This window comes from Anoplolepis gracilipes, chromosome 9 (assembly GCF_047496725.1).
Source record: "Anoplolepis gracilipes chromosome 9, ASM4749672v1, whole genome shotgun sequence".
Taxonomy (NCBI): Eukaryota; Metazoa; Arthropoda; class Insecta; order Hymenoptera; family Formicidae; genus Anoplolepis; species Anoplolepis gracilipes.
The window spans coordinates 8,567,054-8,590,815 of record NC_132978.1 but is presented as its reverse complement, the minus strand read 5'-3'; the positions used below and the strand labels follow the sequence as shown (position 1 = coordinate 8,590,815).

Sequence of the window (23,762 nt, the reverse complement as noted above, 5' to 3'; positions counted from 1 at the left end):
GATATCGCGGTCAAGACCCATTTTAAACCTATTATCGAGCCGCTGCAAAAGATTGTCGACAACTCGTTCGCGGTGAAAAATAAGTCGGAGAGTAGCGCAAAGATTAAAATCAAGCGATACAAGGAGGATGAGAAGGAAGAGGCTAAAGATGAGGAGGTAGAGAAAGAGGAAGAGGAAGAGGAAGATGCGACACCGAAAAAAAGGAAACGATCGGACGTTTTACTGTATGAACCGTCGATAGCCTCTACGCCGTTAACCGCACCAACAAGCGGAAACGAAGATGTTTTCGAAACCTCGGGCAACATGCTCGAATCATCGTTTTTTCGAAACAAGTTACAAACGCCGGAAGTTCAAGAAACGTTGCGGGAGTACTTTGGGCCACTTGGGCAAAAGTACTTAGGCGCTTTGTTTAGTGGCGACAAAAATCACGAGATTGATCATGTGTATGGAGTCTATTTTGACAGAATGAATGAACTGCGACTCGGCAACAAACAATTCAACATCAACAAAGATGACTCTATTATCATAGACGACGTGCGGTACATTGGAACGCCAGGATTGTACGAGCTGATCTTCAAGAGAATTCCCGATGACGAACTTTACACGAGGGGGGACGATTTGGAAAAATACAAGAGCATATTATTGGTGACGAACGCGCATAGACGCGATTATGATGCGCAGGGCCATTTGAAGGGTAACAGGGGGTACAAGTACAAACATATAATTGCACCGTTGATGTCGCTCGAATCGAAAAATACAAAATTTGGAGGGGAGATATCTATGCCTCGCGCTATGACGCTAACCAACAATATGATTGATTACGTGCACTGGGACGATCCCAACGAACTAGTGGATCGGCTACGATTGCTCAACGCTTCGCGCCAAGCTGGTCACAACGCTCACGACAACGAGATCCAGTCGATCATCGAGGAACTTCGTGAAGCAGGAATTATTATAAATTAAATGGTGTCTCGATAAAACTAATCAGTCGATCAGCGTTGCGTGACACTTTACGAAGCATCAGAAAAAATGCCTATCAACAAATTTGGATTATTCGATCCAAGAAATGATGCAACCGGCACAAACGGTTCTTGGGATAGATTGGTAAAAAGTTATGTGCACGAAAACGCTTTGTGTCGCGTCGTTACAGACTTCGATGCAAGGTCACGTAAGATTCGCCGTGTAGCGCAACCAGAGGCTGACACCGATGCCGTCAACAAACTGTACGTGGAGTCCTGCGTTAAAAGATTAATGAATCAACAGAAAGAATCAGACGAGAAGCTGATTTCGCTTGAGAAGGACGTGCGAGCAATACAGATTGTGCTAAACGAACTTCAACGCCCGGCTAACGCTAACTCAGAAACAGCTATCAAACCTAAATGAGCATCAGTGAACGGGTTAGGAGCAGCTATCAAACGGTTATCGAACAGCTACGAAGGATTATAGAACGGCTGCGAACAATTATCGAACAGCTACGAAGAATTATCGAACTGCTATCTAAACTACAATGAGTGGCAGTGGCAGTGGCAGTGAACGACCTAGCAGCAGCTGCAACAGCTTCGAACGAGGCTATCAGCATCTCAAGCAGGGCTGCGAACGAGGCTACGAACACGTTCTTAACGGCTACACTCAAGGTTACAAACAACTCAAGAACTCCTACGATCGGTCAAAAGACGTCTGTGAACGAGGCTACGAACGGGTCAGAAGCGGCTACGAACGAGTCAAAAACGACTGTGAAAAAGGCTGCGAACGGGTCAAGAACGATTTTCGAATGGGTGAAGGACGGCGATGAACAGATCAAGAACAGGCCAAGAACAGGTCAAGAACAGGTCAAGAACAGGTCAGAACAGGTCAAGAACAGGTCAAGAACAGGCCAGAACAGGTCAAGAACAGGTCAAGAACAGGTCAAGAACAGGTCAGAACAGGTCAAGAACAGGCCAGAACAGGTCAAGAACAGGTCAAGAACAGGTCAAGAACAGGTCAGAACAGGCCAAGAACAGGCCAAGAACAGGTCAAGAACAGGTCAGAACAAGTCAAGAACAGGTCAAGAACAGGTCAAGAACAGGTCAGAACAGGCCAAGAACAGGTCAAAAACAGGTCAGAACAGGTCAAGAACGGCTATTAAAGGCGATAAACGAAAATGAGTGAAAAAAATGTTAACAACAACAAACGGACATCGAGAAAAACTGACAAAGCAAAGAATCAACATAGTTTGGAGAGACGACAGTTGGTGAACGAACTGCATGCGCCAGCGAGAAAAAATTTTCCCCGAAGACACGTCATAGTGCGGGGATACGATGATCTGTGGCAAGCCGACATCGTCGAGATGCGTCCGTATTCTCGTTTCAACAAAGGTTACCACTACATACTCACCGTCATCGATGTGTTGAGCAAGTATGCATGGGCTGCACCACTCAAGAGTAAAGGTGGAAGGGAGACGGCTGATGCAATCGCCAAAATAATTCGAGATAGCAAGAGATGCCCGAAAAACATACAAACTGATAACGGGAAGGAATTTTACAATACCGATGTGCAACGGCTTATACGGAAACATAACATTAATCACTATTCCACATATTCGGTATTGAAGGCGTCTGTCGTCGAGCGATTCAATCGCACGCTGAAGAACGACATGTGGAAGATGTTTACGCTGAACGGAACTTACAAGTGGATTGACGCGCTATCCCGACTCGTTGCAGAATATAACGCGCGAAAACATCGCACTATTAATATGAGACCTATCGATGTTACTCCCACGATCGCTGATAGACTTTTAAATACTGTATACAACAGTATAAAAATTGCTGCTCCTGCAAAGTTTAAAGTAGGTGACCTGGTACGCGTTAGCAAATACAAAAAACTTTTCGAAAAGGGTTACACGCCAAATTGGACAACCGAGGTGTTTAAGATTGTTAAAGTGCAACATACTAATCCCGTAACATATCTACTCGAGGATTATCGCAAAAAATCTATCGCTGGAGCATTTTACGAGCACGAGTTGCATCGCGCGAATTATCCAGATGTGTATCTCGTGGAGAAAGTACTGCGCAGGAGGGGTGACGAGGTTTACGTGAAATGGTTGGGATTTGATAGCTCGCACAATTCTTGGGTACATAAGGATCATGTAATTTAATTTTATAAGAAATACAATGTATTCAATATAAAAAAAAAAATATATGAAATATTTGAAATATACAAAATCTTTATTAATAGATCCTTTCCAATAGTCATTACAATATATAAAAAAAATATGAAATATACATACAAGAAAAAAAAATCACACACACACACACACACACACACACACACATTATATTTTATAAAGATATCTTATAATGTCCCCACGGTAACGTATCAATAGTTGTAGGTACGATATACCGCTTGTCGTCGTACGGACTTAGAGCAATTTTTGTTTCGCGAATGGTGTATACCTTGTGTAATTTTGATCTTATACACGATTGACTACGCGTTATTTCAATCTCTTCGTTCAAACACCGCGTGTAATCGTCAAACGTTATCGTTCTCGCAACAACGTTACTCTTGACGCCTTTTACCTTTTTCGTATCCTTCTTACCATCCACGCGCAACGCATACATTTTTGCTCTAAGCCCGACAAATTCAGTCATTATGGTACCATTGTTTTCATCCTTCATTAGACCCGGTACCTTTTTATTCACGAGCGGTATACCGTACGCATTGTCTATCGCATAGTCGCTCGTATCAAATCTGCTGATGTCGCGTTTCATATTCTCGTACACATCGTCGCACTCAATGTGATATATAAGACTATCCGTATCAGTGTACATGACTTTGCATCTCTCCCGATACATTGGTACCATATAATCGTGGTGAAATTCGTACAAACATATCTTGGATATATCGAGAATACACATACCTACGTAAATTGGTTTGTAGAATTTCACCTCGAGTTTACGTAATTCTACAGCGATTAGATTTTCCGAAAAAATGCTTCTGCTATGAAAATTTGGTTTTGCAATCAATGTCTCTGCGCCGTACCTTCCGTCCCATTTTGTTAAAAGTTTAACATCTACGCGATTGCGCACATTTTCCATCGTTTTGCCAAACACTGCATTATTCATTAGTTTGTACAAATTTTTTTCAAAATCATTTTTTGCCAGTGTTCTAAATTTTGTGTTGAGTTCTATATAAGTACGGAGCCACGGAGATTGAGTGAATTGTAATATACGATGAATTTTTGTAACACGAAGACCGTGACGTGAACATTGCTGCAGGTTGCGGTAGTGTATCACGTAACGCTTCTTATCGTATACGGTTGCGAGAAGCTTGCCCTCGCGCTTGCCGGGTGGTTTGTCGTGTGTCGGACAAAACGGTAGGTCAGTGTGCGAATCGTGAAGATGCTGCGGATACTCGAGATCGACTTCGAGGATGTAGCCTGTAGACGAATCGAGCGCGATCGATGATACATCAAAATTGGAAACATTATCGACCCACTGAAAATCGGCGTAGGGCAATGGTTGACACATTGCCCATCCGTATAAATTATTAACATCGAAATACATCAAGTACGTTGATGGTTTTGATAAGTCATACGACTGCATGTACTTGTTATTAGCACGCGCGTACCTGTTGGAACATTGACTCAGACCACCGCGTATACCTCGTTCGATAAACATAACCATGTCAATGTCTGTGAGTAATTCAAATATAATTTTCGTATACTTTAACATGGCGTCCCACGTGTAACCGGGAAGAGTATAGTAATACGCGGGGTCGAGTCCATAACTCTTGATACAACTCTCTCGGAAATTTTCAAAAATGTCTGCTAATAACAAAACATCGATTTTTAAATACAGATCGCTATATTCGCCTAGCGTTCGAATGGAGAATCGCTTCCACACAATCTCAGCGTGCGCGTAATCGCTCTCAGATACTGTGTTACCTGTCAAGGAACTGTAAAATGATTCTCGTGATGGTAAACACGCATCTTGCAATTTATCTACGCAGTCAATGTACTCGTACGGGAAGACACCTTTTCTTGTTAATAAATTGAAATCTTCGGCGGATAAATTTTTATATTCCGATTGTAAAATTTTGAGTTTATCCTTGCTCAGAAAAGACGCCAATTTGTCGAGACTTGTTGTGAGAAATTTATATGAATCTATGAAACGTAATTTAATGTGATTTCCCGGTTTGTTTTTCGTACCTTTAACATGTTTTGTAAATGAAATATATTTTTCTTTTGTTATCGGAAGTAAATCGATTCCCCCTTCGAACGCTGTGGCTATTTCCTCGATTATAAAGTGAGAATCATAACCAGATAAATTGTGAAATACTATTGGAATGCAAAAAGATTCTTTGTAATTTAGATTGCAATTTGAATGCGCGGGACCTCTGTACCGCCCGGTCAAATGACAATGATCGCGTACGCGCGTATCATCTTCTACGAATGGTTTCTCACATATATGACACTGAGTCGCACTTCGAAATTCTTTCCATTCATTTTGCGTTAAATTTACCATGGGGACATTGGTTGTTAAAATATTTTCTACATGTTGCGCCAAATTTTTAAGTTCGTCGGTGAACCATGCAACGCAATTGGCTTCGCGACGAGAATGATACGCGGATAACGAATTATCGTACGAGCAATGTACATAATAAGCTATACTAAATACTTGGTGATGTTGATAAAAATTTTCTTCTTTTTTTTTCACCAAAACGCACTCCAGGTCGGCGTACACGACGAAAGGTAGTCGCTCCTTCCTGTTGTAGTTGGTAAATGCGAGCCACTTATCCTTATCGCTCGGTAATCGGATAGCGCAGTCGTTCATCTTTCCACAGTCTACTGTATGTGATTGCAATTTCTCGACCGAGTGAAAATAGTGCATGCATCTGTAAAATAAAAGTTAAAATTTTTATATCCTTGTTTTAAATATTTTTAGACAGTTTTATTAAATATACATACCGATCGCAGATATATTTTTTAGTCTTGTGTTTGCTGAGTTGCATACTAACAAGTCTAGATAGATTCTTGATCCATGCAAAATGTCCGATATCTTGCGCATCTTGCACGTAGAGCAAGTTGACGTGCTTGTCTCTCTTTTGCTCCGTAAGGTGAATAGGGACAATGTTTTCATTTTCAAAACTGTACACGTTGATTGAAATGTCATTATAAATTTCAAATTTTTTAATTTGATTAAGAGTGACTGGAAACTCAATATCTTGGAGATTTAGTACTGTTGTATAATGCGGGTACGATGATTGTCGGTGTGCGCATCTTTCAGCTGGATACAGAGCAGCCACTACCGCCCACGCAAAACATGCATTGTCTTTAGATTGCACGTTAACCACTGCGCGTTTCATTATTATCTTTCGCGATAATTGCACGTAACATCCGGCGCGCATAGGATTATATTTATTTATATTTACAGTCAAATTTAGTATACGCGATAATGCCCATCCGCTATCGCGTTCCTGAAATTCTTCGAGCGATGCAAGGATTGGCTCGACGACTCGCCGCTCATACCACTCGCGTAAATCGGATGTATGTAAGAGTTCACAGTTTCTCGTATTGATTGATTTATTGGCATGCTTATCGCCCGCCACAAACTCGCCGTTAAACACTGTATTCACTTTCACACTGTTATGTTTTTGCATAACGTCTCGCACGTGCTCGAGCACAATGTCACTCGCATCTTCCAAAAATTGACGAGGTTCGATGTGATTATAATTTATAACCGCACCAGTCAAGATGCGGCTCTCAAACGCCGTATCAATCTCTCGCCATATGAGTCTCTCCGAGTTATTTTCACTACTATAATCACCACCACTGGGTATAAACTGTCTCTGCAATCGAGTTTTTGCACCCTCGAGTCGCGCAATTCTTGTCACCAAAGATTGTCTATTTCCGATCGAGAGTCGTGGACGCTTGACACGGCTGCGTTCTTCAAGCTCTTCGATAAACTCCTCGCAATGCTGCAGCCATCCAAAATATTCACCCAATGTGGTGACTTGGTGGGAACGCTCCAACAAGTCGCGTTCTTTCTGCTGCACGTTTTCCATTTTTTCTCTCTCTATTTTGGTGTGCAAACATAACACATATTACGCGACATTATTATATGTAATAAAATTTGACAGCTACTGCACCATCGCATATCCACCTCATCGGGCGATGTAACTTTATGTCTCCGTATTTCGTATATTAATCCGATGTCATCTCGAAAGGTGTCCATACACGAAGCACAGAGAGCTAGAGCACCACCCGTTGAATAATAAAAGTGTATGGCGCAAATCTTACGTTGATTTTGCGCACGGAGTTGTTCATTTTCAACTACGTTGTCGTCAAAATCGGTATTACTGCAATCACTAATATAATTACTATCGTCCGACAACGCATGCTCTTCGTCTGACGACTCGTCTATTATCGCTTCAAAATTAATATTTTCCATTTATTCACTATTCACTATTCACTGTCACTAACAATTCTAATGCCTGATAGTAACCACTCAATTTTTTTTTTTTCCACAGCTTCCTCTATGCCCTTTCAAATCGTACTATGGTTTGACGGGGCTCTCATTCTTCTTATATTTCGCCTAATGCTGTCTTAACACATCCTACCGAACGTCAACGCTTTTGCATCTATAAAAACGTTCCAACATGTTCGTCGCAGCGTTGGCCAAAAATTTCTATTGCTTTCCCACGACTTTTATGGCTTCTAAAATGTCCCCCGGCTATAAATCAACCACAAAGATAAACACCTTGCAGTTGCAGTTCTTTCCTTAAAAATTTCGGAAGATGTTTCGCTCCAGTTTCATGGGAGATTTTCCGCGAGGGTGCAAAGCTGCCGAACGCCGGCGCTTAAAATCTCTTCTTTCCATAATATTCTAATGGTCATAAAATGAACATAAAAATTAGAAAAAAAGAAAAAAACACTTTTATGGTTTCTAAAATGTCCCCCGGCTATAAATCAACCACAAAAATAAACACCTTGCAGTTGCAGTTCTTTCCCTAAAAATTTCGGAACATGTTTCGCTCCAGTTTTATGGGAGAGTTTCCGCGAGGGTACAAAGCTGCCGAACGCCGGCGCTTAAAATCTCTTTTTTCCATAATATTCTAATGGTCATAAAATGAACATAAAAATTAGAAAAAAAAGAAAAAAACACTTTTATGGTTTCTAAAATGTCCCCCGGCTATAAATCAACTACAAAAATAAACACCTTGCAGTTGCAGGTCTTTCCCTAAAAATTTCGGAACATGTTTCGCTCCAGTTTCATGGGAGATTTTCCGCGAGGATACAAAGCTGCCGAACGCCGGCGCTTAAAATCTCTTTTTTCCATAATATTCTAATGGTCATAAAATGAACATAAAACTAGAAAAAAAAAAGGTTTTACGACTTCTAAAATACCCCCGGCTATAAATCAACCGCAAAGATAAACAGATCTACTTTCGAACGTGTGTAGGACCCCCCCCCCCCCACCCCCCTTTCCCTAATATCAGACCCCTCGCGCCTCCCAGATACCCCCGTCCCCACACCCCCCTCAACGCCCCATGGCTTAGAATCCCCACTATAACACTACTAACGCATTTCGGTTACGCGCCACTCGTACGCCGTTACAACGTTTTTCCCTTCGGGCAGTTACACCAATTACGTTATGGCGATAATGAGAAACGTCACGCGATGCAATTTTAATTAGCGCGAGGATGTTTGAAACGTGTTACTCGGACGGTAGGATCATTCTAATGCATTCGCATAATCCAAATGAATTACGTTTCAAATATTAAATCTTCCTTCTAAACGCAAAGTGATTTCGCTAAAACCGTCGAGAGATTTTTAGGTAGATAAATAAATCCGCGAGTGTATGCGCACGCGTTTGCGTTTTAAAATATAAAATTTTTACTGGCAATTCATAATATAATTGCTCGTTATTAACGAATAAAAAAAGATAATAAGAAATTATTATGATAAAATTCCGCGCGAGATGTACAATTAGTTGTTTTCTTGTTTTGTTGGTTGTTCGTTAATCTGTCAGATAGACTGACGGACAACACGATACGATGCGGTAACATCGATAACAATTTCAATTGTCATAGCGGCGTTATCGTAATAGCATCAAAGCTACCTGATGCTACATTGAAATTATATATCACATAACACACACATACATAGTCGAAATATTTTACGTGATGTATATTTACTATTTACGATGCGCATTTTGCCTTTGTATTATATATATATATATATATATGTTGTGCTAATTTCAAATTTATTATACGATAATATTACACATCGAATGTCTTTCACAATTTTGACGTAATTAATAGTACATAAAATCTTATAAAAAATAAATCTTTCTTTAGAAAATGACAACATCTCATAATTATATGTTTAAAATTATAAATATAATAAATGTGTGAGAGAGAGATAAAAATTAATACGTCATGATTATAGGTCATGGAATTTCTGGTAAGAAAACACATCAAATTGTAATGTGAATATGATGACATACTATACTTGAAGTGATTGTTCGAAAAAGCACGCGACTCATATGGGGTTACCGTGTCGCTGGCCAATGCTTTTTAAAGATAAATAGTTGACACATGGAAAGATTTATGCTAAGCGATGGCTTCCCTATTCAGGAAATGGACTTCGCCAACACCTCTTTGCAAATTCCTCCAATATTTCTAGACTTTTTTACATCCTGAATTTAACCGCGTGACATCACCAAAAGATTTATAAATTTCATAAACATCATTTTACGTAACATATTTTAATGCAATATCTTCCACCATGATCGAGATATTTCACTTGGCAAAGGATAAGTGTTTAATTGCAATATCAATTATTTTATCAACTCATAATGTACTATAAATATAATTTCATTTTAGTTACACAAAAAAAGTAACACGCAATTACGCAGATTGATCGGTTTGTATTTAATTGCAACAATTTGGTTTTACTTTAGTATCTGTTGCATATCGGATACGCAATCGACATTAATAAGGGGATTAGTATCAAACGGCCGCATTTAACATTAAATACGCGTCATGAATGAGGGACTATCCAACACACATTTCGACACGTTTCGTACCGCACCATATAAACGAAGATCAAAGGGTGATTTACACATGTCTCGCCAACATTTCAACCAACGTTGAAAGTTGTAAACTATGCAACTCGCGCGCGCAGCGACGGGCGTTTTCATTTACGTAAAGTGCAAGTCTATCAACCAATAACACGTAGCGTATTCGATATGGACAACATTACTTAATTTATATTTTGTATATCTGTAATCTTCCACGTGCGACTTTTCTCCGCGCGCGAAAGCGAGGTGCGATATATTTCAAAAATGTCAAAGCGAATAAAAAAAAAATAATAGCTGTGTGCATTAAACGATCATTAAAAAATTATGATCAATTTTGGAGAGAATAGAATAATTATATTATAAAATGAATATTGTATTAATAAAATCAATTTAAATAAAAGAAATATGTTATAAAAAAATTAATTGTACAAAACAATTAAGAAATTTAATTTTTTAATAATTTTATTATAATTTATAAAATTTAATTTAATTTACGCAAAATTAAAATTAAATTAAAACCGCACATAAAAATATCTTTATCTCGCATAATATGTGGAGCTGTTTGTGGTTAAACCCTTTATTCAACGAGAGGAAATACAGGGCAAAATAAGTTTTATATTTTCTCTGTGCGAGCGTGCATAAAACCGGAAAGATCGGCCGGAAGGAAGAGTTACGGTAGGAAGAAAAACGACCGCGATAATTACTGCCGTTAGTTTTGGGCACAACGGATGCTTCCTCTCGCTCTGTTCAATGGCTCATCGGTATCGGGTGAGGTAACCAATAACATAGATCTACCGGTGAACGGTATCATCAGTCAGTCCGTCGGCATGTTTATTACGAGGCGCGCGCGCGCGCGCGCGTTTTCGTGTCGACGGTACAAATGCCTCTACACTGAGAGAACGGAAGCCACTCCACCCCAGACTTGTCCATTTACTCCTGTCCTTCACTTTCGTCACTTCCTTTACACGCCCGTGTATTTTTGCGCGAAATTTAGATGGTGATCCGGCGAGGAAAGGTCAATGTTTGAAAGCACGGTAGTTGAAAGTATGTACTTTGCGAGGAAAAACATTCTTATAAGCACGTGGTTAATTCTAAGTGGCTGCATATGCATTCTTATACTGAACTGTTAGGAAGAAGACAAAAGCGAAATTGAGTGCGTATGGTGGAAATTTTGATCATTTCTAAATATATCGAATAAAAATATTGATTTGTATAATTACTATATAATTATTATGCAATATTGTATATATATGCTTTGCCAAGAATGTAATACACACATACACATGCACGTGTGCACACATTCGATATTTAATTGTCGTTAATATGCCCTCGAAGTCGATGGACTGTTACATCAAAGTTTAACATTTTCCTCTTTATATGCTCAAGATATTAATTTATTCACAAACTTTACTTTATATATATATATATGTATATATTATTCAGCTTCAAAAATATAACATGCATGTGTGCACACAAAAAGCGTGCTAGGAGCGAGACAAGAATGTTGGAAAGACAGTGGATGGGAAACGAAGTAAGATAGTTTAATTTTCTAAGCTTTTAAAAATGGAGATCGTACGCGTGCATGTAAAATTCTATCTGTTTTACATGCGTGTGCAGGAATGTGACAAGCCCCCAATGCATTGTTATCATTTTTTGTGATCTTCATCCCGGGGAAAATTTTCAAGCATATTTCCGATAAAATGCAATAACGCATGTCTACCTACATATATGTAAACGTATTTCAACAATTTATCTGCCGAAAATTGATGCAAAAATCCGCACGATAGTAAAACATGATTGAAACTTAAAAAAATGAAAATTTGAAAATGTGCTCAACTATTTAAATCATATATTTTAGTTTAAATGTACAGTTTGTGTTGCGACTAAAAAGTTAGCAGCAAAATTGAGTATTGTTAATAATTACCCCAAAAAAATGGATTTATGTATAATTATATAATCCTATATATAATTAAATTCGAATTTTGGCGCGATATGATTGTATGTTATATAATCTAATTATAGATCTGATTATATATAAAAACAAATTTAGTCGAATATGTAAAGATAAGAATATATTGCGCCAAATTTCGAATATTATTATATAAATAAATATAAAAATATAAAATTATATATGTTATGTATTAGTTATGTATATTTACATCATATTATATCATTTTTTCGTTTATACACACTGTTAATGACGATTACATATCTATTAATAATTTGGAATAATCTACAATCATTCGTGGCAAGTATCAAGCATTGTACTAATTAATTTCACATTATTAATAAGTTTCCACGAGTAATTAATATTAAATTAATTCGCGTGTTATAATATATTGCCAAAATCGCATTTGTAAAATGCGATATTTAGCCTATGAGCATGATAATTAATAGTAAGTTCAAATTAAAAAAGAATAGCTTGAATGCATTACCGCGGAGAACAATACATTTCAAGTACAGATTATAATTTTCGCGTGTCCACTTTGCGTAACCTTGGAATTAAATCACGAAAAGCATACTGAGACTCCTTTGCTAAATTCAAACTGGAATTTTCTTTAAAGCACTACAAACAACTCTTGATTGTCTTTTCGCAACGTTGCATCTCGACAATCGCGTTGGAAATAATTTTATTCTCAATTATCTTCTCAAGCGGTGAGTCTGTCATTTACGAAAACAGAATCACAATTTACGTAGAATTGAATTTCTCGCTTGAGATTGCGGCGTCTATTGCTATATTTTATATACATACAATATAACAATATTAATATAATATGATGTAGTTTTATCATGCTGCATAATAGCATACCGAGCCAACGCGTAATTTTATATTTTATAATTACTTGTTGCGCGTATAAGTATAATCCATCCTATTAATTAAATTTCGTATTATTATGTATATACACTGTATAACTTCTGTTAAATTATATACATATATCTAGTAGAGAAAATTTCACGCGCTCATTGTCAGCGTTCTCTAATCTAGACTTTCGACTGGTTAAACAAAAATATATACTTCATTATTTAAATCTAAAAATAAACGTCATTATTTCGGAAAAATGAAACGTGTATATGCGTGTTTTCATGATTTTACTTGCTTTCAGTATATCTTGTATATACAAAAATTATATTACACGTTATTGTACCGATTGCATTCGATATATAGACAAACGGTCGGGAGATTATATCCCGGAACAGAAACTTGTATTTATCTAGGAATTTTGCGACGCATCTTCTAACACGCGACCCTCTATATTTTGTCATACCCCCTTGGAAAGCGGAATTTTTCCCAGTTTTCCGTCTACCGTCTCGCAAGTGAGTCGCTTTTTTTCCTACTTTCGAAGTTAAACAAACGGTCCATATGAAGTATCGATATACGTAGCCAAACACTTCCGACGAAGTTCTATCGAAGGTATAAGCAATTTGTTTTGTCGAGCGGAACTCGCCGATACCGATATATATGAGCCGAGTTTTCAACAAAATGCTGTTGCGGCTTGGACATACTTCTTCCAACAATAAAGTGACCAGACGTACAGCGCGCGCTGCTGTATTGTAGAGTATTTTCATTCAAATCTACTATAGTGTAGGAACGTGTGTCGTATAGATACGGCAATTTAACATGTTGCAGCTACGTGAAAAACATAACTAATAAGTAACGGAACCGGTAAAATTTATATATGTATTTACAAAGCATTTATAAAATGTGTATAGAAAAATAATGTTTACCATTAATTTTGAATTATATGTATATTCATTTTATTCTTTTTGCATGATCGTTCAACATTCAACATTTAAAGTTTCATATGTTGCATTGAGAAATGATGTAAGTTATGTAGACGTGTCTCTGTGAGTGATACAAACCAATCATTGTGAGCTCGAAGGAGATCTATAAAACTTGCGCACGAGCAATTCAAGAAAATCGTGTTTCGATCACGTAGCAGAAAATAAGATATCTGTTTCGCATACAAAGGAAACGACACTTTCTATGCATAGAAAAATGGACAAAATCTTATTTCCATTTTCTGGCACGCACCCTATCCGCGTCGCAAAAGCTTCACTAGAAATTCAGTTGGAAAACGATCGTTTCGGTATCACACAAGTTTCGATAAGATCACCGTGTGATCTTAATCGATAATACGGATATCGACCATATTTGTTAATTATTTAAATTGTGATTTTAATTTCAGATAGGTCTATTTGACAATCATTTAATTTTCAAATTCGGCTAATGCATATTATAGTGTCATGTCCCTTTCCGACTGATAAAATTAAAGACGCGGTAGACGAAAGGCTACTGTTTAATAATTCATGATAACACGCTCGCGTGCGGAACATACTGTGGCAAGTATTTTAGACAGAAGTACTACATATTGTAGTACACATACACCGTCGACCTCGCCGCTCCAGTATAAGTCTCACGGCAATGCCCGAATTTTGAACATTAGTTTGCGAACCATTTAGCACACACAACTACTCTACGGTTTCCGTCTTCTCCTTCTCTCTATCTATACAGGCAGCAGTTGGAATCACGCAGCTATTGCATACATCGTATGCCCCCTTTACCCCCCTTGCTTGTACGTATAGATTTAACCACAACGGTACGCGATATAGTCATTGTGCATTAAGCCTGGGTGATGCGCGTGGCGGACCTTCCGAAGGATACGTCTTCACTGGAAGAAATTTCATCGAGAAATTTCAGCTTTCTTGTAATTTGAGCGAGATTCGCTTAAACTTAACCACAGGGTACATTTGAAGTCAATTGATTATTTTCAGATACTTTTTGAATTTGCTTTTTCTATCTTTTTTGCAGAAATGTATACAGAACTTATAGAGAAACTTTTTTGCTTTACTTTAGATTAAATAAAACCAATATACATAATGTATTAATTATATTACACATCATAACCAATTATATTATTTTAATTGAAAATAATTTAAATATATATTTTTTTAACAATACGTTGCGCTTAGTTTTTGTGGCAAAATTGTTAAAAAATCAAATAAATATTGGAAGGAAAGGTAAGGAACAAAAAAGCGATTCAAACGTGTAAAATTCTAATATTTTATCATGTAAAACTTGTACCTGTAAAATATTTTATTTATATATATGGTTTTTAAATTTTTCTAAAAAAAAGGCTCGTCAAATTTGTCGCGTAAAAATGTTATTACATCCAAGCGTTTCCTTTTCATTTACCTTTCGCTTTTTTTTACAAACTCGTTAAAGTCGCGTATAATAATTATGTAGCGATTTTACGCAATACTCTGGAAATCTGCTTTTCTTAAAGGATGATTATTTTAGAGTGTAGCGATAACAGAATTTGCGTTCGAGAATTTCCGATAGGATAATGAATTTAAGTAAATCAGATTAATTGCAAAAATTTTGAATTACGAACTAAACCTTCTCACTGTCTTACTGAAGAATCTAATGAGAAATTGTACTTATTATATATCAAAAGGTGTTACAAAAATAATATCTAATTCTGCGTAAAATAATGTAATTAAATTTAATTTTGGTAACATGTTCGGCGAATTCAATTATGCGTATAATCAACTAACGTCTCTCGATAATACAACGAGAGAAAAATCTTTACTCAGAAACGGTAAGATCATGTGAATGACCTTGCGAATCGCCGAATTTCATCGTGAATTATGACGGCAATTCTCACGTTTCGGTTAACAGCAACGAACATAATCGCGTGCAATTTCAAGATTCGCCGTGCTCTATTGCCAAAGTTGAAAGCGCGCTCGCTTGATTTGATCTCATATACGATATTCCTGACTCAATCTTCTTGCTCAAGAAGCCGCGGACGTCGGACGAGGCTTCTGAAACTCCCGAGGGGTACCGACAAATTAATCTCAAGATTCAAAGTTTGGTAGAGTTCGGACGCGCTGCTCAATTTTCGTTTCTCCTAAATCACGGTTTCGTCTTCTGTATGTGCAAAATTACTTATTAAATAAATAGTAATAGAAAAAAGTAATATTTATATATTAGAGATTGTTGCAAAGGATTCATTCCGCGCGTTTTTTTAATTATATTTTAAATATCAGTTTTCTAAAAAGAAAATCAAAACGAGAGCTTCTTTCTATATAAAAATGATATGTTAAAATCACCCTGTAAATAACTACTCTAATTAATAAAAAATATTTATAAACTATGTGACATTTTATTTTTAACTTTATTCTAATATTGTTTATCGTATATTTGTCAAAGGAAGATGGAAACAAATCACACAATTTCAGAATAATTTTTATTAATTATATATATAGAAAGAGAGAGAGAGAGAGAGAGAGAGAGAGAGAAATGTATATATTATAATTTTAAAGAAAATAAAAATATAAAATCGATTAAAAAATCGATTATCTATTGTCTTATTATTGTCAATAAAAATCAGTTCTTACTCACTGCTTTTATTCTGAGCACTATAGGCATGGTAAATTGAGTTATGGTTTAACGTAAAATTCTTATTACATTGAACTATTTTTATAGTCGAAACTTGTGTGAATATTTACTTACCAACATATATACAATCAATGGGATATTCATGACGTGAAAATAAGATATAATAAATCTTTTTCAATTTAAGAGATAAGTTTCTCGATAATTAGTCAAATGTTCAATCATGAACGTAAAAAAATGAAAATATAATTTATTGCAATTATTGTGAGCATCCTATTCAATTTTTCATACTCAGTTATTTAATAAAGTTTCAAACATATATATATATATATATATAATGCACGTAAATATGAGTTAATATATAATTAGTAAATTCTTATATAAAAATAAAAATTATGATTTTTATTGAAACGTTATTCAATGTGCAAGCAAGTTTTCTGAAATATATTTTATATATCAGGTAAATATTGTGATTTCAAAAATGGCGCTCGCTTTCACAAGTTTACTTTTTCGTGTGTGTGTGTGTGTGTGTGTATGTGCGTGTATGTGTGTGTATGTGTGTGTATGTGTGTGTGGTGTGTGTGTGTGTGTGTCGAGACAAATTAAGCAAATTTTAAATATATGTAGATACATTTAAAACGACGTCACTAACTCGGTAAAAACTTTACCGAGCACGACTTTTAAAAATTAAAATCAGATACTTTAACGAAACATTCAGAATATGTAACTTTGTTAAGTTGAATCTTGTGAAAAGCGACGACGATGCAAAATATGAGAACGCAACAAATCCACGTTAAAAAATTATATATCACTCACCGCACGACGAAGTTTCAATAGCGTAGCGGGTTGGCGGCCAGCGGTGCGATGATCTTCGCTAACATAATTGTTGCTTCTGACGCTAAATGATAGCAGAACGATACGCCGAATAGAATACGTTACCGCGCGTTCCGTACCAACGGGTAGACGGTGCGCGACTGTGCGTCCGCCACTCTCGCGGTCCCCCTTTTATGGGTCGTCGCACGCGCGTCCACTCAAACGTCGACACTCGCTACTTGACGGCTAACGTCGCTCGCATGCGACAATGAATCCTGCATCGCTCATCGTAGCGTTATTTTCAACTAAAAAAAGATAACGTACAATTAGTGTCCTAAGCCCCGAAATGCAATTTTCTTAAATAAATTTTATATCATCCAAATATTATTTGATGTTGAGAGAAAAATGGCGCCCGCTTTCACGGACGTCTTTTTAGTGTCGAGGAAATTTATGTAAATTACAAATATATATCTGTGGGTAGATAGACTTAAAATGATGTTACTGAAACTTTACCGAGTACGGCTATTAAAAATTAAAATCAGGTTCTTTAACGGAACATTTAGAATATGTAATTTTGTCAGACTAAACTTTGAATCTCGTTGGGATAATTGACGCAAAGTGCGAGAACGCAAAAATCTTACGTTAGACCGTTAAAAAAGTTTGACTCACCAGACAACAAAGTTTAACGGTAGATCGACAGACAGCGACGATTTTTAAAGATAAATTAACTATTTTTTCTAATGCTAAATGTTAGTCGGATACGTTGAATAGCATCAGGCTGTTGCGCGTTCTAAACGAACAGATGCGACTGTGCGTCCGCCACTTTTGCGAGCTTCCTTTTATAATCGTTGGCGCGTCCACCAGCGTCACATTCACGACATTGACAGCTAACGTCACTCTCATAATAAATGCCCGCGAATAAATTATTTTTTTAAAACTATTATATTCTATATTATTTAAAATTAAAACAAGATTGTATATTATTAATTTCTTTAACCTATTTTTGGATGCAATTTGTATGATAAAAATGATCTATAATAAAAATATTTAAACAATCTGAGAACATATAAATCATACAATATATATCAGATTTTACATATGTATATAACATAACATAAAATGATATAAAATCGGCACATAAAATAGAATTTTATCCTGGATTTTGTCAAATAAAAGACCATTTAAAGAACATATTTCTTCAAAAAATAATTTATAATTATAGACATATCTTTTTCTCTCTCTCTCTCTCTCTCTCTCTCTCTCTCTCTCTTATTAGAACTATATTTTGAGACTTGATATTTATACATATAACATAAAAAATATATATATATTTTTTTTTTATTTTTCCGTTATATATATATATAATTTCTCATATATAACTCTGATATGCGGTTAATTCACGAGAAACTTTTGCGCCAGTATAAATGCGCATGCGTTCAAATAGTCTTATTTATAAAAAAATGAACTAAACAAAAAAATATTTGCAATATATAAGCATAATTATCAACATGAATATATATTCTTATAGTAATCTGCATTTAGAAGTAAAAATCAAGTTCTATAAAAGACATCACACAATCAAGTTGTATAAAAGATATCACACAATAAAATGGTAATAAGATATATTTTTATATAAGAATTGATTTGAATATGTATAATAAGTATTATCATATTATTGGCACAATATTTTTATTAAGGTAATTTTCTCTTTGCAGGTTCTTCATGTACTCTAACAGGAAGTGTAGAGCGTGGACCACACTTCCACACATTACCATCCTTGTCGAGGATACTCGCGCTTGCTGTAATTTGATATTGACCACCGCTACCTGTACCTCCAGCAGTATTTCCACCAGCTCCGCACGGAAATACAATCGCAGATCCAGGAATTCCTAAGGAAAGTAAGAACTCACAAGCGAAGAAATCACGATGAGGTATTACCGTTTGCTGCAATTCATTTATATTAGAATCCTGTAAAAAAAAACACATTATTTGATATTACTGCTAATTCTTTAATAACTATAGTAATATATAAGAGAGAGCTGTTAGAAATTCAATAAAAAATAAATAGTATCAAAATATTAATCTTATTTTATCACAATGATTAAGAAAAAAATACAATAATAAATGTAAAAAAGGATATCCACTAACACCATCTTATAAATATATGATCCAAAGAAAAAAACAATACAAAGTAAAAACTAAAAGAAAAACATTTAACAAAGAATTTTGCATAATGTGAAGAAGAGACAAATATTTATATAAAATAAAAACGTTAATGTTATTTAAAAGCACGCATATAACAGAGAAGATAGAAAGAAGAAATGAGAGACGCTCATAAGCCTTTGATAATAATTAACTAATTCTAAACAGCTTAATAATTTCATTTGTATAATTATGAGAGATGCGATATTAAATGTTTTATTTACTTTTTGATCAGAATTTATTTTCGAAGGCGGCGTTGTCGAGATGGAAATGCACACGGCAGCAACAGAACGGAAAAGGGATGCTCTTCGACCGTGTCGTAATACACCTTCAACTTTAAGTGCCAGTTGACTACCTTGAGGCACAGAAACGGGTTCACCGAGAACACGCGGTTGAGGCGATACCGAGAGCTTAATGCTAGTCGTCTGCAGCGTTTGAAAGAAATACCTCGGTATCGGCAATCTCATCGTTCCACCTGCGAGTAACGTGACTTGCGATATCAAACAACTAACTCTCAAGTGACTGATAGCTCCAGTCTTGCTGTCGGCGCCCACCCATGGTGGTGCTAAACAACGTAACTCGGCGCAACAACGAGCCAACTGCCGCATTTCCACGGACTCGCCGAAATAAAAATTCACGGAATCGTTCTGTTGTTGATACATTGAGATACTGGGGCCACCACAAACTCGCTCTACACTGTTCGCGAGTAATCGGCACATTTCTTGTAATCTACATGAGATCAATTAAGATAAATATCCAAAGTGTCACATAATTAAAGAAACGACAATTAATCAATTAATAACTCATTAATGAAAGGATACGCTCGAATATTCGCCAATGATCCTGGATCAGCATCAAAAGCTGACTGGTACAATTTTTGGTAATTGTCCGCACAGTTTTTCAAATCTTGCGCTGATTTCCTTAACTGAAAAAAAGTCTAATTTAATAATATATATCATATTGTAGCATGTACTGTATAAGTATATGTTATCTAATCAAATTTAAATCATTTCGCAATTATAATTGTAGAAATCATGCCTGATGTGTAACACGACCATATCTTTGAAGATCATCTTTCGTTGCAATGACAACGGTGACAGCTATTGCAGGTGGTGGTGCAGTGCACAAAGATCTAAAATTAAGTAATTTTTGTTTTTTCTGTAATGTATTTTTTTACTTATACATATATTATACTGTTGCTTACATGCATGAATGTAACAGCTGAACTATAGACTGTAAGAATTCACAACGCAATTTCGAGTATTCACTTGGAAACTGCAAACTGCGTAGGGGAGTGCTGGCAGCTTTAAGAGACGCGCAAGCGCTCGCATAACGCGCTATCGCTCCATTCAATTTCTCCACAATCTCAGCTTTAGTTAAATTTTCATCGCCTTCCTTTTTATCCCTATATGTATTATACATTATGTTGTTATAAAAAGAATATGAAGACATATAATATATTTATGTGAATGCAAATAATACTCACATGAGACAGCATTCTGCTTTTGTAACTAATTCTAAACCAGACAGCCAGAAATGCAGCTGCTCTGATGCTACAGTTTCTTTTAAACTCTTAAATATTTCGGTGGCAATTGTATGATGACCGTATCTTGCGGCGCTACGCGCAATACGATATTTCGCCCAACCATCTACGTTTTTTACAATATTGTCTACTGCTTCCAAGCACTCCAAATTCCATTCATATCCTCCAGCCACCATTTGAAATAATAATGTACAAAGCATTACCTTTGAAAATTGAATTGGAATAAAATTTTTCACAAACATAATTGTTAATCAAGAAACTAAATTTTTCTAGACAAAAGAGATAATTCTCTTCATGTATTATATGAAAGAATAATATATTACCTTTGTATGTACATGTGTAGTTTGTTTAAGCTTTACCAAAATGTCTGCTAAAAGCGGCAGCAGCGTATTTTCTCCTAAGCTACCAATAGCGCCTAAGGCTTCGCACAGAGCGACTGTTTGCTTCTCGTTCTGACCATTTTCTGCACTGGCATTGATAAGGGTGGAACCAATAGCGTCAACAAATATAGCGCAATGACTAGGATGCGATTGACATAGTTTTACCGTCGAACGTAAGCACACTTTTAATTGATACAAATGTTTGTCGTCCAAGGCCAGTAATACAATCAGAGATTCGAGACAAGAAATAACATCTTGTATACCATAAGCGGGCAATCCTTCTTCGTAACTGTGAAATAATTTACATTAAATATCTTTTATGTGTGGGTAAGAGAAATATATGTATATATACCAATAACAAGCAACTCTGGAAAGTATAGTAATTGCTTTTACTGCAACAAACGGATCAGGAGAATAACATGCATTCAGACACAACTGTAGTAAAGGACTATTTTCTTCCATATTTGCATCACATGTCACAGCATTTTGACTAAGTACCTGTTCATTAAAAAATTTAAATAAATATGTATTCATGTATATAAATACATACATGATAAATTTTTACAACTGAATTTATATTATATATATAATTTAACTGACCTCAATTACATCTAAAGTGCGTATAAGAAGATCCGTATTTCCTGCACCATCTTGCAAAAGTGTCGTGGTACTTTCTGTGAATTATTAGATACTAATTATATAATTTATAAAAATATCAAATATACGATGCAAGTATATTACAAATATATTTGTGTACCAATTAAGTTATTAAGAGCACCCTGTGGCCAGAGATGCGCTCCTCTTCTTGCTAAACTATGTAGAAGATGTAAGGCGTGACGTTTTACTGACAATCTTGGATCATCTTGTAAATAGCGTAATAATAACACAACTTGTTGTGGCACGTCTATTAAAGTTGCAGAGGCCAGTGTACTTAGTGCACTTAGAGTGACTCTAACAAATTCAGCTGCTGGATAACTTGCAAGCAGTTCCATACATAATTCATTTACCTTCAATATAATAATATATATATTTAATAATAAATATATTTGTATATGTACTTATATTAATTTTAAATTTGCATGTAAAATATATGAAACACATTATAAAATGTACACAAACAGTATTACATACCATTGATGCTGTGAAAATATCGTGATGCATATATTGTAGAATCGGTATAAGCTGCATTTTCATCGAGGCAGGTGTAGCTTGACCTCTGATCATATCAGAAATTTTACTGCACATTGATACAGCAAATAACTTGGACTGTGCTGCAAACATTTGGGCAGCATATATTGCAGCTTCTACTTCAACTGAATCATGAGAGTCCAAGGATCTTCTTATGCTATGATGTACCTTGCAATAATAATTGATAATTTTATCAATTTTATAAAGTCAAATATTTACATGCATTTATATTTTCTATTAAATAGTTAAATTACTTGTTGTCTTTCAGGAATAATACCAGCTACACTGCCTAATGTACGCAAAGTAAGAGCTCTGGCAACTGGATCATTTGAATGTATAACACTGTAGATGCGTCTTACAAATTCATCAACATTCAAGATTTTATCAAGATGTTTTTCGCTCTGCTGACACACTCTTAGGACCCATACTCGTAAAAAGTTGCTGCCAGTGCGGAATACTTCAGCCAATTTCAACAGAGATGAATTTATCAAAATTGGAAATGGATACTTTTCAAACAATCTAGGAAAACGTACTATAGCTTCGCATTGTTCTCCAGTTTTGGTAGAACGTAAACCTACAACCCATATCCAACAAAAATTAATATTTATACAATAATTACACTATAATATTTAATTAGTTATAAATATTACTATTATTTCTTTTACACATATTTGAAATAGTTATATACTAAAGATAAGAAAATACATAATATAAACAAACCTTTGTCAAGCTCTATAAGCGCTGTATTCGCATCTTGTTCAGGTTCCCCAAGACCAGTATCGTTAAACGCATTCATTCTCATTCCAATCATATTTTTCACAATACAGATTACACGTAAAATAACTTAAAAACTATGCTAACAGCTATTGTTAGTAGTGTCACAACCTAACTTGAAATAATTCTTTGACAATTCTTACGTAAAGTCCGCAGAAGCAGATTTAACAAAATATCGAGCTATACAGAAAAAAATTACTGAATGCGTAATTAATTATTTATTATTTACTATCCACTGCTATCTTTATTTCAACTCTTTGATCCAGCCCGCCATCACGGCGATCGCAAAATCTACTAAGGTTATGAATAATCAAAAATGGATCTAGATGGTAGGCTTGGATGTGTGAATTATCGATTGACACTGGCACGACATCTCTTATCCCCCTCGGCACTTATAGGGGTCC

The 23,762-nt window shown here is 35.8% G+C and overlaps 4 protein-coding genes across 6 annotated transcripts in view; 1 reads left to right on the top strand and 3 right to left on the bottom strand.

Moving 5' to 3' along the window:
• LOC140669617 (lachesin) overlaps positions 1–18,188 on the bottom strand; it is a 52,408-nt gene extending 34,220 nt beyond the window's left edge. The window contains exons 1-2 of one of the 3 annotated variants that reach the window (XM_072899614.1): positions 17,941–18,188; positions 17,275–17,576 (exon numbers count right to left, since the gene is read on the bottom strand). The gene's annotated coding sequence lies outside the window, so the exon portion shown is untranslated. Of the gene's footprint in view, positions 1–17,274 lie in introns of all 3 variants that reach the window. The other 2 variants (XM_072899617.1, XM_072899615.1) reach the window with 2 other exon arrangements.
• LOC140669290 (uncharacterized) lies at positions 288–963 on the top strand. Its single transcript, XM_072898975.1, has one exon. It carries the CDS (start codon positions 304–306, stop codon positions 961–963), a length of 660 nt encoding a protein of 219 aa, XP_072755076.1. The 5' UTR covers positions 288–303.
• Positions 5,908–7,614, bottom strand: LOC140669288 (uncharacterized). Its single transcript, XM_072898974.1, has one exon. The coding sequence runs from the start codon at positions 7,039–7,041 to the stop codon at positions 5,908–5,910; it is 1,134 nt and encodes a 377-aa protein (XP_072755075.1). The 5' UTR covers positions 7,042–7,614.
• A 688-nt stretch (positions 18,189–18,876) lies between the features above and the next one.
• Positions 18,877–23,669, bottom strand: Ints7 (Integrator complex subunit 7). The gene is made up of 13 exons (XM_072899787.1): positions 23,305–23,669; positions 22,839–23,158; positions 22,528–22,752; positions 22,154–22,403; positions 21,997–22,070; positions 21,749–21,894; positions 21,340–21,685; positions 20,960–21,219; positions 20,678–20,878; positions 20,512–20,605; positions 20,295–20,398; positions 19,698–20,202; positions 18,877–19,239 (listed from the first exon to the last, which is right to left on the bottom strand). The coding sequence occupies exons 1-13, from the start codon at positions 23,393–23,395 to the stop codon at positions 18,964–18,966; spliced, it is 2,892 nt and encodes a 963-aa protein (XP_072755888.1). The 5' UTR covers positions 23,396–23,669; the 3' UTR covers positions 18,877–18,963.
• Positions 23,670–23,762: the final 93 nt, after the last annotated feature.

Coding starts and splice junctions, on each gene's coding strand:
- LOC140669290 (XM_072898975.1), top strand. CDS start 304: ATGCTCGAATCATCGTTTTTTCGAAACAAGTTACAAACGCCGGAAGTT.
- LOC140669288 (XM_072898974.1), bottom strand. CDS start 7,041: ATGGAAAACGTGCAGCAGAAAGAACGCGACTTGTTGGAGCGTTCCCAC.
- Ints7 (XM_072899787.1), bottom strand. CDS start 23,395: ATGATTGGAATGAGAATGAATGCGTTTAACGATACTGGTCTTGGGGAA. Junction 21,686..21,748: donor TCCAGAGTTGCTTGTTATTG/GTATATATACAT, acceptor ATTATTTCACAG/TTACGAAGAAGGATTGCCCG. Junction 20,399..20,511: donor ATGGTCGTGTTACACATCAG/GCATGATTTCTA, acceptor ACTTTTTTTCAG/TTAAGGAAATCAGCGCAAGA.